This window comes from Aedes albopictus, chromosome 1 (genome assembly GCF_035046485.1).
Source record: "Aedes albopictus strain Foshan chromosome 1, AalbF5, whole genome shotgun sequence".
In the NCBI taxonomy this organism is placed as follows: Eukaryota; Metazoa; Arthropoda; class Insecta; order Diptera; family Culicidae; genus Aedes; species Aedes albopictus.
The window spans coordinates 63285387-63304465 of record NC_085136.1 but is presented as its reverse complement, the minus strand read 5'-3'; the positions used below and the strand labels follow the sequence as shown (position 1 = coordinate 63304465).

Sequence of the window (19079 nt, the reverse complement as noted above, 5' to 3'; positions counted from 1 at the left end):
AGCTTGCTCTGGCACCGGGCCAAAAAACCGTCATGGCTTTTGTCAGCTTGGAAGTGCATTCCACAGGCAGGCCACTCAAAACACACCCATGAGCATGAGCCTTGCCATGTGTAGCCAGCGTACATCCCTGTGAAGAGCAACGGCGAGAATGAGCCAATTATGCTATGTTTTTTGCTGCAAGTGTGCAATCCTGAATGGTGGTGAAGTGTCGAGGTCGCGAAAAACTGAGTGAATATGCATTTCGTTTCCATTCACTTGGAAGATCTTCGATTCAAAGCTTGACACCTTGCGACGTGAGTGGTGGACTAGTAGGTTCGTTTGAAAGAGTTAAAATTTTTGTTAAGTTCTTTATAATCTCACTGAAGAGAAGAACTTGTATGAGATTTACCTCAACATTGTACTAAAACAGAAACCGGTAGCTGTTTTCAGTCGTACGAACTGGGCAGCATATCCGTTTCTAACGACCGCAGAAAAAATGTGAAGTGCCCCGCAATAATGGCTCCCATAAATATCAACAGTCTATTTTCATTCTTGCCATAAGTATCTCTTCGAATTTCTCTCCTAACGAACTCCTGGCGTCCCATTGCTACGACGACGGGGCGGACGCCTCGTCTCGTCCCATAACAAGTCAGCCAGTAGTATGTATTACCTACACCTAAGTGCTTTCCCAAGTCACCCGACTGGCTGCGACGCCAAGGCCGCCGGCAGATTAAGCCATCAAATAAACGCGCTGCTCGTCGTGATATAATAATGAAGAGAGTCGTACCCCCTCCTTAGGTGGAGCAGATAAGCCAAGTTTGCTGTGTGTAAAAACGAGAGTCTGCTTTACATCAATCTCGAAGCAAGTACCAGCGCGGAGGAATCGGGGTGAAAGGTTGGTCTTTTCTTTAAAAAGTTGGTGGGAACACTCTACAACAACTCAGTCCCATGATCATCCATGAACTTAAACTACTTTCAGCAGCTTCAGAATTTGCCGCAGTGTAACTATAAAAAGCGCATTTTACCCAACTGCCCCACACTCACTGAACCAAGCCGAAGTGCGCTACTGACTGTGAGCTGTTGTAGGAGATCACCCGTGGTGAGAAACAATTCTCACCTGCCACCCTGCCAGCCCGGCCACCGCTCGGATCCGCGTCAAACACCATACGGGAGACCGTAGACGGATGCTTCTCTAATATCTCCCAGCCTAGCCGAGCTCTCTCCTAGCTCGCAGTCGAGTCAAACAACGACGACACGGGCGTCGTCGGCTGGCTGTGACAATAATGACAATGTTAATCCTCATTGTCGCAGAACGATGCGCGGCGGAGTACGCCAAGTCGCTTAATTACCAAGCAACCAGAAAACAGACAGCGATCTATGCCAACCTATGCCAACCAACATGCTTCGGTATCGGTGGATCGGCCTACTGCGATTGTAAATTGTTTTGAAATTATCCCCCGGTGTTCCTATAGAAAACGAACGGAAACGGGTAAATAACCGTAACGTGATTGATGACACTGGCACTAAGAAGGTGTAGGAAAGGAACACAACTAGCACTTTGAAAACTATGCGTGCAATGGAGACGCTTGGCTCTTTATTCCTCATAGGTCGAACGGAAACCCTTCGAATCAAGAACCTTATCTACGCATACCGTGTATAGGTTAGGTAAACAATAGGGGTACTCACTAAACAGATTGAATTGCTGCGTAAGGCATGATTTTCTGCTTATTTGAAATGTTTCATGATTTTTCGAATGAAATAATCAAAGATTGCCTTGGTGATCGCGACGTTTAATCAGAATAATCAGTTTACGCTGTTATTTGAATCCCCCTAATATTTTGGAGAAATTTTCTCAAATTTACAGAAGATGTAGTCAACATTCCTAGAACCATTTAGATATTACAAAAAAATGCCATTATAAGCCTTGAAAATAACTTAATTCAATCATGTGATGCGTGCAAGTGTCTCAACATGTTTACGAATGGAAAATGTCGTTCCTGAGAGAACTTACATGTAGCGTGGTTCAAAAAATCGTTTTTGCTCCACAACGCTTATTCGATTCATAACCAGATTCTATGCCTTCTTCCAAAATTTGAGTTCATTTGGTTGAATATTGAGAGTGCACAAGCCCTTTAAAGTTTGTATGGGAATTGCTATGGGAAAACGATGTTTTTCATTCAATCGACCGTGGTGTTTTCCCAAGTTCCCTAGAGAGTTAGTTGGCCCTTGGTACTTCTAGGCTACTCTATCAGCTACAACTTTGCCGAAGACCGCATTCAAATCGCATGCCTCATTAATTAGTTATTCCAGTCCTTCCACTCCTCCGGTAGCTGTTCGGTTTCCCAGATCTTGAGTACTAACTGGTGCAGACAGGTGGCCAACTTTTCCGGGCCCATCTTGATGAGTCAATGCTGCGATATCGTCCTTACCAGCCGCTTTGTTGTTTTTGAGCTGGTGGATGGCATCCTTAACTTCCCTCAGCGTGGGAGTTGGTTCGTTCCCGTCCTCTGCTGCACCAACATAGTCATTTCCTCCGCTTCCTTGGTCCTTCGTGCCTACATTCTCTTCGCCATTCAGGTGCTCGTCGAAGTGCTGTTTCCACCTTTTGATCACCTCACGTTTGTCCGTCAGGAGGCTTCCGTCCTTATCCCTGCAGATTTCGGCTTGCGGCACGTGGCCTTTGCGGGATGCGTTGAACTTCTGGTAGAACTTACGTGTTTCTTGTGAACGGCACAGCAGTTCCATTTCCTCACACTCCGCTTCTTCCAGGCGGCGCTTTTTTCCCGTAAGAGACGGGTCTGCTGATTCCGCTTCTGTCTGTATCGCTCCACATTCAGTCGAGTTCCATGCTGCAGCATTACTGCCCGCGCTGCATCCTTCTCCTCCAGAACCACTTTGCACTCCTCGTCGAACCGATCGTTTCGTCGACTCCGATCTACATACCCGATGGTGCTCTCGGCTGCGTTGTTGATGGCTGCTTTGACTGTACTCCAGCAGTCCTCTAGAGGGGCCACATCGAGCACACCCTCGTCCGGCAACGCTGCCTCGAGATTCTGCGCGTATGCGGTGGCGACATCCGGTTGCTTCAGTCGGCCTAGATTGTACCGGGCGGCCGCGCGTACTGTACACTGTTAATAACGGAGAGTTTTGGGCGCAATTTAACCATCACCAGGTAGTGATCAGAGTCGATATTAGCGCCACGATAGGTCCTGACGTCGATAATGTCGGAGAAGTGCCGTCCATCAATCAGAACGTGGTCGATTTGCGATTCCATTTGTTGTAGTGATCTCCCGGTGTAACGATACGGGAGGCTGTGCTGGAAGAAGGTGCTACGAATGGCCATGTTCTTAGAGGTGGCGAAATCGATAAGGCGTAGGCCATTTTCGTTCGTCAGCTGGTGGGCGCTGAACTTTCCAATCGTCGGTCTGAATTCCTCCTCCTGGCCTACCTGAGCGTTTAGATCCCCTATGATGATCTTGACGTCGTGGTTTGGGCAGCTGTCGTACTCGCGTTCGAGCTGCGCGTAAAATGCGTCTTTGTCATCATCAGTGCTTCCGGAGTGAGTGCTGTGCACGTTTATTATGCTAATGTTAAAGAATCGGCCCTTGATCCTCAACCTGCACATTCTTTCGTCGATCGGCCACCAACCGATCACGCGCCTCTACATGTCGCCAATCACTATAAAAGCTGTTCCCAGCTCGCGTGTGTTGCCGCAGCTCTGGTAGAAGGTATGATTACCTCTAAACGTTCGCACCATAGATCCTGTCCAACACACCTCCTGCAGCGCTACGATTCCGAACCCGCGATCCTTCAGTATATCGGCGAGTATGCGGGTGCTCCCGATGAAGTTGAGAGATCTGCAGTTCAACGTACCGAGTTTCCAATCGCAAGTCCCTTTTCGTCGCTGTGGTCGTCGCCATTGGTATCGGTTCGCATTCTTCTCTTGTTGATTTTCCGGTGCTAGTCTTTTTTACGGCTGACTCGCAGGGCCTGACACCAACCCACTAACCCAGGGAGCTGGGCTTACCTTCCCGGAAGCTACGGGTTCTGCATTGGCATTTCCTCCAACTACTGTGCTAAATAGCTAGGCTCAAGCGCCAGTCTTCGCCGGGGGTGGTGTTTTTAATGTGCGCCCAGGAGATAATATTTTACCTGAGCTTCCACCCCCATTCCAGCATTGGGTATCAGAGGCATTCCAAATTGTTAACGGGGATTATAAAGGTTTCAGGGAAGTTTCAAGACATTTCAAGAAAATTTTAAGGATGCTCAAAGGGGTTTTTGGGGCATTTCGAATCGATTACGGGGATTTCAGAGGTGTTTTAATGGAATTACACTGTGATGTATAATTGATCGGTTAAACGCCAATTTCCATACCAAAATGGCCCTAGAGATGCTGCAGCTTTGATGGATTGTGCCTAATTTCTGACACGGAACTACAAATTTACTGCATATTACGTATACGTAGTACAAAAACTTTTCGTTCACAAGTGACAAGGGGTTTTAAATGTGCAAAAGTGATCGGACAGTGGTACGTCTTTGATTTATACACGTGTCGCTGTCCAATCACTTTTGCATCTGTGAACGAAAACTTTTTCTACTTCGCATACCTAAGATTTAGCATATCTATAGTGCCGTGTCTAGGATTGAGCTCAATCCGTTAAAGCAAACCATAGTTACAACATCTTAAACTTGGGCCGTTTTGTATGAAAATCGACGGTCGTCCGATCAATTATGCACCACAGTGTTCATAGGTTTCTGGGCATTTTAAAGCATTTTGGGGGCGTTTCAAGGGATTTTAGGTTTTTTTTCTACAAGAGCGTTCAAGGGAGACCTCCTGGTATCCCTGGAACGCCCCCTGAGACCACCTGAAGCACCCATGAGCTCCCTGAAACCCCATCTGGGACCCCCTGCAACGCCCCTAAGACCCTTACAACACCCCATTCTATCCCCTGAAAACTCCTGAGACGCCCTGATATACGCTTGAGACCGTTAGCCTTGAGTCCCACTGAAACGCTCTAGTGATCTCCATATACCCCTCCACCTAAACGCCTACTTCCTAATACTCTCTAAAATTCCCTAAGACATACAAGTTTCCCTGAGATCCCCTTAAACTCCCCATGAGACCTTAAGGAATGCCTCGGAGATCTCCTGGTACCCCTGAAATCCCTTGAGACCTTCTAAAATGCCCCTGAGACTTCCTGAAGTGTCTCAGAGACCCTCTGGTGCACCCCCCCTGGAATACCCCGGAAGCCCCCTGGGATTCCATGAAACGACCCTTCTCTCTCTTCTTGGCGTAACGTCCTCGTTGGGACAAAGCCTGCTTCTCAGCTTAGTGTTCTATGAGCACTTCCACAGTTATTAACTGAGAGCTTCCTCTGCCAATGACCATTTTGCATGTGTATATCGTGTGACAGGCACGAAGATACTCTATGCCCAACGAAGTCAAGGAAATTTCCATTACGAAAAGATCCTGGACCGACCGGGAATCGAACCCGTCACCCTCAGCATGGTCATGCTGAATACCCGTGCGTTTACCGCCTCGGTTATATGGGCCGTCAGGAAACGACCCTTAAGATACCCTGAAACTCCTTGAAGCGTACCGGACGCCTCCTGTAACCCTCTGAAACCCCCTGAAATGCCTGATGACACGAAAACTGCACAATTCTTAAAATTAATTTTAAGAAATTGCTGTTACGAAATAAGCTTTGCTGGTAAATCGACCACAAACATCAAAGTCACATCGCAGTTACAAGAACTGTTTACTGTTACTTCATTAAAACAAAAAAAAAATATCACATTATGCATCCATGATCCAATTGTTGAACACTGGCATATCCAAAGCTGTTATTATGTTTGAAGGGGTCAAAAGGGCGTTCCAGAGGGGTTCCAGCGGGATTCATAGTGTCAAGGGGGTCCCGGGCAGACCACAATATCTAAATCAAGTCTCAAATCATACAATTTGTGCTGTCATAGCTCGATGTCATTTTGATGTGTTATCCGAAAATTAAAAGAATATCGTACCAATAACTCAAAGTGATATGGTATCTGTTTTTGTTCTTCTCGAAACATCTGAAAATTTCTACATAAGAACAAATTTAGCTCTTCTGCACGAAATGAAACCCATACACCCATAGAGATGACTTAATGTTTGTGAAATGCCATGTGTCCCTTTCTGAGCTGGGGAAACGAAGAACCTCATGCTGTTGTTGCCATGATATTCACAATAGTGAGCTGCAGTTGAGTGGTAAGCATCGCCGCCTGTGAATGAATGGTTCGATACCTGTTGGCACTTTTTTTTTTCAAGAAAAAGGTCAAATCTTGTCTGCTATTGTTTTGATCTTGTAATATCTTAACCAGCTATTCTTGAGTACTTCTCCATACTAGATTTTGATATTATTTGTTATGTTTTACCTCTTATCTAAATCAAACCTATATCAGTTTTTGTTCTTCAGTAATACAATTATTAATAACTGAATGTGTTATTCATTAGATTTTTTCACCTACTCGGGGTTCTAAGAGTATTTCAGGGTATTCCAGGGGGTTTCAAGGGTTGCAGGTGAGGTCCAGGGGGTTGAGAGGGTCCCATGGTTTTCCAGGAGTATTTCAGGGGCTATCAAAGGCGTTCTTTTCATTAGTAATTTTTGTTTCTAATCAAATCTTTTCAATCAATTTTTTTTATCTGTATCATCGAAACTTTTAGCCCTTGGCTAATTCATATCGGGACTCTCGCTTTATTTCTCTTGCGAAGGAAGAACTCACACTTTGTGAGTTTGTCGGGAGTGGGATTCGATTCCAGGTCCTTGGACTGATAGTCATGTGCTTTACCCATCACAGTAGGTCCGCTCCACACTCTTTCCAATCATTTTTGCTGCTAGTCATGTTTAAAACGATTTCAGTTAACCAGAGATCTCTTCGAATGAGGAGTGATTCCTTGTCAATTAAATGAATTGTCACTCAAATGACTAGCTGGGCACAAAGCGTGAAAATCCCGAAAAAAATCCACCAGAAAATCGGGTCACAATCGGATCAAATTTTATCAAATGTTGGACCACTGTTGGTAAATTTATGTCGGGTTATACGCATCAATCACGAACAAAGCTGAAACCGTTCAACAATTAGCGAAAATCATCCAACATTAGGATGAGGTAGCCTATGGATGCGTTCAACATTTCGGTTACAGACTTCCCATCCAATGTTCTATTTTCTCTTAGAAATTGAAGGAATGCAGATTCAATGGGAAGTCTAAAGAATGAGTGGATCCAGACGTTCCCAGAGCAAAGACGGATAACAAAGTGATATCACTTTGATAACACTAGTTTACAGCATTTTTGAACTCGGTAAGCTGATGATCATTTTTGGTGTAGAATCATGCCCTGAGTTCAAAAATGCGAAGGAAAAAAATTACAGTAGAGTGGAAATTTTTTTGACTTTCCATACAAGGTTGATGATTTGAAATAGATTTTTGTTCTATTTTTAAGCAAAGTCGCCCACTTCAAACATCTCATTCTCCGTAATCAATGCTCCGATTGAGTTGAAATTTTTACTGTAACTCGCCTACATATGATATGTCAAATAAACGTCGAGAAAGAATTTTTAAGTTGTTTTTTTCTTATTGAAAAAAATACATTTCTTCAAATTTTTTTGAGAATTTTGCTAAAATTTAAGAAGATCGTTCCTTAAACTCGCCAATATCTTGAATTTCATCAATCTGATGCAAAACCTGTATTCAGATGATCGAATGGTATTGTATTCAGCTTTTAATTTATGGAAAAAAATTTAAAATTGGTTGAACAAAACGCAAGATATTTGAATTTTAGTAAATTACATATTTTGAAAGGTTGCAAAACTCGATATTGAACTAAAACTCAAAAACTGTTCTACTTAAAATTTTTTGAAGGTCGGTTTCGAAATCAGCACTAAATTGTGCTTCAAAAATTTTGGTCATTGACAGAAGTTCACGACTTTCATTTTATTTTGTAAACTTGTGTAATAAACTGTGTTATCGGTGTTATCATTTTGTTATTCTTGTTATCATCTTTTCCAATTGATGAGAACCAGATGATAACTAATTTAGTTATAGATAGTTTAGATCTATCGTGATAACATAAAAATACTCAATAATAACAAAATTTGTTATCAGCATTCAAGCGCATATTTCAAAGCTTTCTCAAAACTGCGAGTCTGATGGACCTCGAATCTAAAAAATAGATGCCACTTTCCACCACCGCTGCGACGGGAGTACGAAAGCGTAGCCTCCAACTACTCTCCCTCTCACTGAGTCCCGTTGGTATAGGGGCTATTGGCTGCGACCGGCAATCACTCGATCAGGATTCGAGACCCGCTGAGCCCAATAGATGAAAACATGGGTTGTAAACTATAGGATTTTTTTTCAATTGCTGAAAATGTCGATAAAATAGATTTCAACTATTTTGGTCGGGAAAATATCTCTAAATGATAACAAATTGATAACAAAACCTGTTATCAATAAGCTGTCTTTTTTCATATTGATAAATAATTTTAATGTTGAACAAAATATTGTATAGCACAATTAGTTATCAACAAGAACTCAATGATACTTAACTTCTTATCATTTTGGTATTCGAGAAGTACATTTGAGTTATCATTTTTGTAGTGTTGGCTCTTAATTCAACCTAAATGATAACAAACTCAATTATCAAACGAATGATAACCAGGTAGCAGAACATGTTATCATTTTGTTATCCGCCTTTGCTCGGGTCACTGGATATTTTTCAACTAAAGTGAATTATGCACGGAAAACCAAATGAAAACACGGTGTGAAGAATGAGCCTAAGTTATATTCACGAATAAAAAAAACTAATGAAAACAAAAATTTCAGCACTAACCGTTCAACAATTGACGAATTACCCTACCTTTAGAATGTTCAAGATTTATCAAAAACCGTTCAAAAACACATATTTCACGATAAAAATGTAGAATTTTTCGGCTTAAATTCAATTTTGAGGCGTTTCCTTTCAAATTCCTTTCAAATCCAGTGCTGAAAATGTCATTTTGGCATATCTAGATTCAATCACCAACAGCTCATTTCAGATACTGACAATTTCAGTATTGATAAAATCTCAATAATTTTGGCAGTTGGGTGAAGTTCTAATGTAAAAAAAAAACAAATCGAAAGGTATTCCAGCATTATTTTTTTCTTGTTTGACATTTTCAATCGTGAAGTGGAATTTCGTGGGGGCTACTGAAATGGAAATTCTTCTGTCATTCTTCTGTCGGTCCTTAGCATACACCATACCACTCAAACAGTCACTCACATTATTCCACATGTGAGCTCAAGAAACCAATCTGCATGCTACTCGCTACTTTTAGACCACTGTGCACCACCGAACAGAAATTGGAAAAATTAAATCTATCCCTCGTTGTGGTCGACCGGCGCGCAGCATTCGGCACATTTCACTATCAGATTCCGCTCTCGGTTTGAACCCTAGAAATTAAAATAAAACTAGAGCACATCATCATCATCGACGGTCGGTATGTACTAAAAACAGATATTTCTTCTCTTCGACAGGTGAATCAACTTGCCTTCCGCGCTACAAACCGTCAGCAGTAGCAGTAGCTGGTGAGCTATGAAATGAGTGCAACTGCATCCGAGCGGGGATTTGTGCCGAAGAAGGGAGGCGTGGCAATACCATCATCCGGCGCAGCATCCTCGTCAGCAGTAGGATTCCCAACGGTGTCGTCGTTGGCGGCGGATGAAAAATGGAGCAGCGAAAATGTGCGCCGTTCGAGCTAGCCGTGGCGGTTCGCCGCTCCGAACAGTTGCTACATCGAAGTTATTGGACTAGGCATCAGTATTAACTGAGAGCGGGTGTTTTATATACTTATAAAGTGCCATTTGTAGTTTGTTAAGTGATACTTTTGATATTGGTATTTATACTTTGTGAATGGTGAATTGTGTAGAAGAGAGGATCTTCCGGAGAAACCTAGACAATCATTTGTAGCTGTAAGGATTAGATGCGTTCGCATAATTTTGGTAGTTGGTAATTGGAAAATGATATTTACTGGAGCTCATGGCCGTCGAAGAGCTGGAAATGGACAAAGCAACAGTCAACGTACTGCCAGAAGTTCCCGCGCTGCACCGGAGGTGAGTAACAATTGGTGATACAAAATGAAATAAAAATAAAACATTTTCAAATGGGGTTTAAGATACAGGAACACTACGACAATTCCCCACCAATCACTACTTCGGCACCAACACCCTTTGCCGCACTTCTGTCTCTACCAACAGCCATGAACTTCGCCATGGAATAATGCTTAGAAGAATTCTTGAAGGTATTTCACACTACTTCTACCTGTCTCTTCTCCGTCGGTTTCCCAGATCCTGACTAATCGGCCTGACTTACATCTAGAGTCACTACTGCACAGTAGCGAATCCCTCTTCTCTTACGCTCGAGTGCTTTCCCGGCGATTTTTGTAACCGACAGGATAGCGTCAACGGTCGACCTCCCCTATCGGAAGCCGTACTGCCTGCTCGAGAGACCATTCACACCCTCGATATACCTCAACATTCTATTGAGGATGATCTTTCGAGCACCTTCCCCGCCATGTCGATCAAGGATCTCCGGCTGGTTTCCCCACCTTTGGCAATAGAACCGTGCTCTGCCTCTTCCATACTTCTGGGAAAACTCCCTCTTCCAGGCATTTCTGCATAGCAGATCTGAACATTCCTGGAGCCTCTGCATAGCTACTTTTAAGGCCAAGTTCGGAGCTCCGTCTGGACCTGGGAATTTTGCTATACCCGCAAGAGCACCTCTACCAGCTCGTCGCCGTCTAAACCAAGTAAGTTTCGCTCACGGCGGAGCGCCTCCCTAAATAACCCTTCGTCGAAGTATGATGTCTTCCACCTGCGAGGGCTTGGCCTTGGCCTAGACACCTGTTCCTCTACCCGCTGCCTGCTGTTGCTGTAGTCGATACTGTATACCTGAGCCGCCAGGAGATAGCTGTAAGAGTAGCTATCGTCTACTCTCCAGTTCGAACTACTTGTTAGGCCAGGACTACAAAAAGTCACGTCAATAATCGACTCCGCACTGTTTCGACAAAAGGTACTCTTGGTACCGACATTAGCCAAGTCGATATCTAATATGGCCATTGTCTCTAGCAGGATCTGACCCAGCTGATTCGTGAAACGGCTTCCCCATTCTACGGCTCAGGCATTACAGTCACCCGCTATTACCACCGGACTTCGCCCTGTTGGCACGGTCGTCAGGCGGTCCAGCATCTGCGTGAACTGCTCGATCAGCCACCGCGGAGGAGCATAGCATCTACAGAAGAAGACCCCGTTTACTTTGGCCACCACGAAGCCCTCATAGGCAGTAGACACCAACTCCTGGTCGGGGTATTAACCCCACCGCCATTTTACCGGACCCATCCGCGACCCCATTGCACGGTGGGACGAAAGGCCAAAAACGTGTACTTTTTTCAGTAGCGTCTTTAAACGTGATTTTATCGGCATAGTGTCTTCGGGTGAAAATTTTATAAAAATAGGGCGCGTCCAACGGCGTTTAGCTTTAGTACGCAACTAAGCCACAGGCGGCGCTGTAAAATCCAACTTTTTTGTTTGACGTTTTTTCAATATGGTGTCTTCCGCAAAGTTGTAGATATGCTCAATGCAAATATCTTCGCCGAAGACACCAACCCTCTGTCTCTACATTGTTTCAAGTTACAGACGTATTTTATGAATGACCCCCCAAAAACCGTTTTATTCATGTATTTTGAAAAGGCGCAGTTTTAGAAAGTTACAATGTTCTACAAAGTTATGTAAAATGTCAAAATAAACAACGTTGTAGAAGTGAATAAGGTTCTAAAATGTCAATAGGGTTAGTTATGGCTATTTTTGAGCAAAAAAAGCCGTTTTTCAAAGCTCAATAACTATCTTGAATATAAATCAAACCCCACTAGGTTTAATATGTATTTTTTTTTTTTTTTTTTTGGTTTGAAATTCTGGTTTATTCTCGTCAATGCATTTTATCTACAATTTAAAAATCTAAATCTAGGTGAAAATTTAAAGCAGCTACATCAATTCTTCCGTTACAAGTGTTAACAAAGCAGATGTAATTAATTAACAATCTTAAAATTTCCATTCTCGTTGCGCGTCCGATTCCTGCTAGAGCTGGTCTCGCAAGGTCTTCAAAAGAGAGTCGCCTCCAGCCATTCATCGTACCTGCAAGCCTCTGCTGTAGAACCGTCCAAGCCGGGCCGACACGAGCACAGGTAGAAAACTTGTGTTGGAGGGTTTCAACTGTAGGGTAAGGGAGGTATTTTGGACCCCTTTAGGAAGTGGATGAACAATTCAGCGAAAAAAGAAAGTTTCCCCTTCAAAATATGGATAATTTCAGTAGGCATTACGTAGAGCAACATGTTTTCTGTCGAAAAAGGCCAAACAGAACTTAAAATTGTTGTATTAAATACAATAAACATCAAAACTCCTGAAGGATCTCGGGCTTGTATTTTGGACCACCTGATTTTATTTTGGACCATCAAGTGCACATATTTTGGCCCACCAAACTAAACTTCAATTGATTGATGAAATGAAAGCCACCTCCGCAAAAAATTAAACATAGTTAAAACTACGTGAAGTTTACATCTTTTCTATTCATTTTTTAGGCAGGGAACGTTTAAAAATTAGGTAACGGCAAAAAAAGATGAAATGTTGTTGCAATTGCCAGTTTTTACGCATTGTAGTATGATGTTTCATAAAAAATGTTACGCAAAACGTGTATTTATTAACTATTGCATGACGTCAGTCACCATGCATAAATTACGTAACGCTTTCTAGAAGTGTGAAAGTTTAGTGATTTTGCTAAATATAAAGGCGTTCCACACATATTGTAATGAGTGGAAAGGCCACCAAAAATAAAGTAATTTGAATGAAACGTAAATTGTCAAACATACATTAGATAACACATTGTCTCAGTCATCAACTGATTGCCGAGAAGGACAACTTTTCTAAACTAGGTGACTGAACACCTGAAAACTTCAACTTGTTGAAAAGTTGTTAAAACACAAATCAAATCAAATTTTTTAACTTGGCGAAAAGTTGTTAGAACAAATCGAACCCACTACAATCTCATTGTAAAATAAACGTATAACAACCCAGATCACGGGAGGTCCCAACTTATTCTATTTATCTGTTTTTAGAGTACATTAAATATATTGGCATGAATATTTTCTCCCTTAAGAAGGAACTAGAGAGATGGATCTGACAGGTGGTCCAAAATATGTTCACATCTGATTATGTTGAACATATTTTGGCCATAGCTTAAACCTCCATTTTAGTAAATATTATCGCTCCACCGAGGTTAAGAACAGTTTATTTTGAGTTCTTACAATGCCCTAACTACATTCACATGAAATAAATATTTATTTGTTAAATTTAATACCTCTTCGAAGCCGACTACAAATTTGTCACCTTCTTTGTTTTTGGTGCTTTTCCGTGCGTTTCATTGGAAGTGAAAACATTTTCTCTATTTTTAATACTGAACAGCATATTTAACTGACATCCAAAATAAAGGCCATCACATAGTTGTATACTTTTCGTGTTCCAATTAAAAATTACTAAGATTTAGTAAAAATTATGTGATAAATATCATAAAACTCTCTAGGTGGGCCAAAATACCTGCCCGGTCCAAAATACCTCCACTACCCTACCATTTCCACATATGATGCAGTTCTCGTCTGTCACACGTTGCATGGTGAAGAGCAGTTTTCGATGTTCGGTTTTACCGTTTACGAACAGATAGAGCTGAGTACGCTGTGCCGAAGAAAGCTGCTTGTCTGCAATATTCCGCCAAACGCGTGGCCAGTTGCTGGCTGGATTGTTACGCTCCACCTTAGGCAGCTCAGTCTGCTCAATGAAATGCCGGTGGATGAGATCGGCGGAGGGGTTGTCTTGGATCAGGTGGGGAAGTAGGGAATGGTTGGAAAGGATTATTTTTATATCAGGAAAATCTATTGGAATTGCTGGGTGGGGATTATCGCGGAGTAGAAAGGATCTATAATAGCGCAGTTACACCTCTCCACAGAAACGCTCCCATCGTTGACGTTATTTTCGCCGTGTGTATACCGAGCGGTGGTAACACAGACGAAAGGTACCACAGCTTCGACGTGCCAAACGTGTTCAGCATAATCACCTTCTGATGTATGGTCAGCATGCGCAACGATTGTAGCCACATTTGCTGGGCAAACTTTCCCACCGCCGCGGTCCAGTTGATCGTTGTCATCAAGCGAATGGAATTCGCAAAGACTATGCCCAAAATTCTGACCGTGTTGGCTGTTTGCAGCCAGGGGGTGTCGATTTCATTGCCTTCGGTAGAACCAACATTGATTGCAACCGTTTTGCGCAGGTTGAGTTTCGCAGCGGCAACTACTTCGAAGCGGGTGAACATTTCATTCATTGCTTCAATTTGGACCGTCGACGTCACAATTACGCTGATATCATCGGCATACGCAACGAGAAGATCGTCGCCGCATATTCGTTCGAGTCGGCGTACCAGAGGGTGAAGGTACAGCACGAAGAGGTGCATGGACAGCGGATCACCTTGTCGAACCGAACGTTGAATTTCAAACGGACGTGAGAGACGCCCGTTTATTAGCAGCCGAGAGGTTGATCGGCTGGCGATATGCGAGAGGAGTGCGATGAGATCCCGATTAAACCCGAGCGACCGCATGGTGTCGAAGAGAAAGGAGTGACGGACCCGATCGAAAGCATTCTCCAAGTCGAAGCTGATGAGCTTAGGGTCAAGTGGGGCAAAATGCCATTTTTCAAACTTTCATCGTTTTCAATGATAATTAGCCTCATTTGTTAGGCTTTCAAAGTGGTAACAGCAACTAGACAATATTTGCTCTATACTTCAGCAAAAATATTCGCTAAATTATTGCATTTTCATCGATTTTTAGCGATTTTAAAAACTGATTCGTAAAACGGAAGTGGTGCAAAAAGACCATCTGCCATGGGGTAAGATGCCACTTCATGAAAACATTCAAAAATTACGTCCATAAGTTTTCGGGCATTTCCGACTCCTTTTCGTCCCTCTGTCCCGTTTTTTTCGTATATTCAAATAATGGAGTGTTACCCCCTTCCCCGCAAAACGATGATCGTAATATTTGAATGACCCCCAACATGGAAAGTGTAGACATCAACAACCATGCGTCTCCATACGTGCCTCAATCTCGTTGGAAACACGTGGCTGGTAATAAAATCACCAGAAAATCTTAATTGCAAGCACGAAAAACCGGAAGTTGCCGATTTTCATTGGTAAATCAAAAGATTTTTCGTGGGTTTGGTGGCCTAGCTTCTAGAAGAATGTTTGATGCAAACATATCTTGACACCATTCACCTATAGTAATGATCAAGTCCCATTCATGAATGATTTTATGAGTTGGGCCATTTTACCCCATCTTGGCATTTTGGGCTTTGTTCCTCTACCTGCGCGCCGCTGGTGTCGGAGGCTTGCTATCCGGTCTTTCAGAGCAAGAGTGGCTTGGAAGATGTTACGCTCCCCATTCGAGCATTTCTGCCCATCGCTTAGAACGTGGTGCGCTCTCATCACACTCTCCAGTCTGGTTTTGAGAATGCGTGAAAGTAACTTATAGTCGCTGTTGAGCAACGAGATGGGACGGTATGATCGGGCCGTGTTGTCGCCTCCTTTCTTTTTAACCAACACGATGATCCCTTCAACGAACGCAGGGGGAACATTGCCTGCTAATGCCTCGTTCATCAAGAGATTCAGCTCTCGATGGATGACGTCAAACATACGTAGGTAAAATTCTCGAGGTATACCATCGTTGCCGGGGGAACGCCGTGGGGCACTCGCTTTGATGGCTGCGAGAATCTCTGCTGTGGTGATCTCGCTTGTGCAGGCTTCGTTGAGGGGATCGTCTGGGGGGATAACTCGTTCGCATGCAAATCCGTCGTCGTTGTTGTTTGCTGGTTCTTCAGTATAGAGACCCGAAAAGAAGTTCAACAGATTTGCTTCGATCGCCGGTGGGTCCGCAACGATGTCGTTCTCCTCGGTGCGCAGCTGCGTTATGGCTGTTCTTCTCCGCCGTCTTTCCCCCAAATGGAATATTGACATGGGTTCACCGGCCACATACGTCTCGTTGACGCGCATAAACATGTGCGAAAAGTTACGTTGGAGTGCCAACATCTCTCCTTTTAATCGATTTATGGTGGCTAGCATTTCGGGGTGTTGATAGTACCCGTCGTACGCTAGCCGTAGTTGCGCATACAGACGCTGGTGCGCGTCGTGAAAATCATCAAAAGCGATTCGTGATTTGCGCTTGAAAAACGTTTTTATTTTAGGCTTAGCGTACGACAGCCACCAATCGATCCACGAGCCGTAGTTTCTTCGCTGCCGGGTCCAATATTGCCACTGGTATTGGAACTCTTCGATGTTCTCTTCGGTGAGAAGATGTGGCCGGAGCGACCAGAAACCGCGTCCGGGCTCATGTCCGAGCTGTGGAAGGCAGAGTCGGAGTGTCAACGCCTTGTGGTCTGTGAACGAGCAGACATGGGTGTGCGCAACACGTAAGTTGTTTCGCAAGCTACTGCTGACATAAATGCGGTCGAGGCGTGATTGCGCGTTCCGGCAGACGTATGTAAACCCTGTATCACGCGGACACAGCTTTTCCCATACATCGTGGAGCTGTAGCTGCTGCACAGCTGTTTTGAGGGCTGGGCTGGTATTCGGGCTGGAGGAATCGCATTCGCGCAGCACACAGTTGAAATCACCAGCGAGGACGACGTGGGCAGTGGGGTGACGGAGGTAGTAGGCGAGCGTGCCGTTGAAAAAGTTCTCCCGAGCCACTCGTTGCGCGGTACCGGAGGGAGCGTAGATATTGCAAATTGTTGTATCGTGCACTCTCAGAGCAATCAGCCGGCCGTCCAGGCTTTTCTCGATGTGAGAGACCTGGATGTGTTCCTTCAGAGCAACAGCTGTTCCTCTTCTCGTGTGGTCTACGTTGGCAAAAACGACAAAGCCAGGCAAGGAAAGCTGTTCGTTCTCTACCTCTTGCAGACACACAATATCAAGGTCTTGGCTGTTGATGAAGGTTCGCAGCGCCGCAAGTTTCGTGGGATTGGTGATCGTGCCGATGTTTATTGAGGCGATGTTGTACGACGTGAGAGCCATTACAATAGCCGATCACCCTCCTGCTCATCGTCGGCGGTTTCTCGACGGGGCTTTTTTCCGGGTGGTCGGTGCCTGCTTCGGCTGCTGTTCGTTGATGCTGATGACTCGTCAGTTTCGTTGCCGCCCTTGCTGGACGATCGTAGCGCGTAAGCTGGCTTCTTGAATAAATCAGCCAGAGCGGAGTCGGACTTGGAGACTTCGGGAAGTGGAGACTGGTGGGGGGTAGATGATGCATAAGAGCTCTGTGGCTGCACGCGGGAGGATGTTGTGGCAATCTGGTCTGATGGACCGTTGCCTCGTGTACACGAAGCAGACTGTTCGGTCTGGCTCGGAGGCTTCGGCAGCTCGGGAAAAGCAGCCGATGATGTTAGCTGTGGCACGGTAGAGCCCTGACCAACCGGTTTCGTGTACGGTGGTCTCGCACCAGTCGATTTTTTGGGTGGTTGGCGGTTACTGCTTTGCTTCGCTACGTTGGCATAGCTCTTTTGCACTAGCAGCTTTTTATTCTGGACACATGATATGCCAGTGTGTGCAGACTCTTTGCAATGTTTGCAAGATAGTAGTTGCCCCTTATATACGACAAACGCCTGCTGCCCATCGATGGTGACCCACGAGTCGATGTTGCGCTTGATCAGCATTCGGGCCGACCACACTCCGAGCGGAATGCCACCGAAATCGAAGCCCTCGCCCCACGTTAGTTCGTGAATCGCGATCACTTCACCGAACGCACTCAAGAACTCAACGATCTTCTCTTTCGTCACATCTTCGGGAAGGTCGTGGACCTTTACTTCAACACTTCCATCCTCGATGGTTAATCGAAGCACGTATTTCTTCCCTTCCAGTTCCACTTCGTGTCGACCGTCGTGTTCGTCCACTATTTTCTGTGCGAGCGTCAGGTCGCTGACCTTGACGAACGCACACTGTTCACCTCTACTACACTGTAGTCTTTTCACATCTTCTTTCTTCAGTCCGAGAACTGTGCGGCAAAATCCATGCACTTTCTCGAAGGACTGTTTCACCGGAAAGTTCGAGTAATCGATCCTGAAAGTGTTTTCTCGCCTCATCGCGTAATCACGGCACACGCGACGCGGCACTGCGAGGGTATAACGAGAACGACCAGAAAAAAAGCTTGACTTATGAGGAGCGCAATCGTAAATCACGTCTGTGTCTCTCAGAAGCTGAGCGATAACTCAATATGTATTACAATTAGTTGAATATCCTGATGTTTTCGGCTGTATTCTCGAGTATCTTTAGCAGGGGTTCTTAATCTTATTAGACCCTATTTTTGACGCTAAAACAATAATATCAGTTTTTGTATGTCATTTAGAACCCCATTATCTTATGCGAAAAGATAAATATTAAACTAATAGCATAATTGTATGCATTATTGCGCCTACATAAATCAATTACAATCGAAATTATTTTCATATTTATTTTAAAAACACTGCACAAAAGAGAGCTGAACCAGTCGGTCATATGTATCCAAATGATGTCATCAGCAAGCAAATTTTATTCGTGTGTTCAAAACATGAATGTAAATCTTCACACTTAAAAAATCTGAAATTTGCACGAAACGGAATCACCAATGAACGTAAACGTTTTCAAGATTGAATCACAAATTGGACACAATTTTACGCGCATCATGTAAGTGCTGGTTGGTTGCGTTAGATGTCAACAAATTTCGTTTCACCAGAAACGTAGAAATCATTATCACGTTCATCAGCCACCTTCTAACTCGGTGTAATAGCCGAGAGGTAAGAGATGTGGCTCACGAACAGCAGACCCGGTGTTCGAATCCCATACATGACAAATTTTTACTTTTCTATGTTTTTATCTGTCAAATCGGTTCTAGCGATTGCTAGACGTTAAGAAAAATTAAGTTTCATTTTGGGGTGTATTGAAAGACCTTAATTTACATGTTTAAACCTCTAA

General features: G+C 43.9%; 1 protein-coding gene across 4 annotated transcripts in view; it reads left to right on the top strand.

The window, feature by feature from the left end:
- The window catches only part of LOC115264505 (uncharacterized), a 151387-nt gene that overhangs the window by 103102 nt on the left and 29206 nt on the right, over window positions 1-19079 (top strand). For all 4 annotated transcript variants that reach the window (XM_062844918.1, XM_062844922.1, XM_062844909.1 and 1 more), the window contains exon 3: window positions 9527-10102. In XM_062844918.1, the coding sequence (XP_062700902.1) occupies window positions 10010-10102 (93 nt within the window). In that variant the 5' untranslated portion in view covers window positions 9527-10009. The remainder of the gene's footprint in view (window positions 1-9526; window positions 10103-19079) is intronic.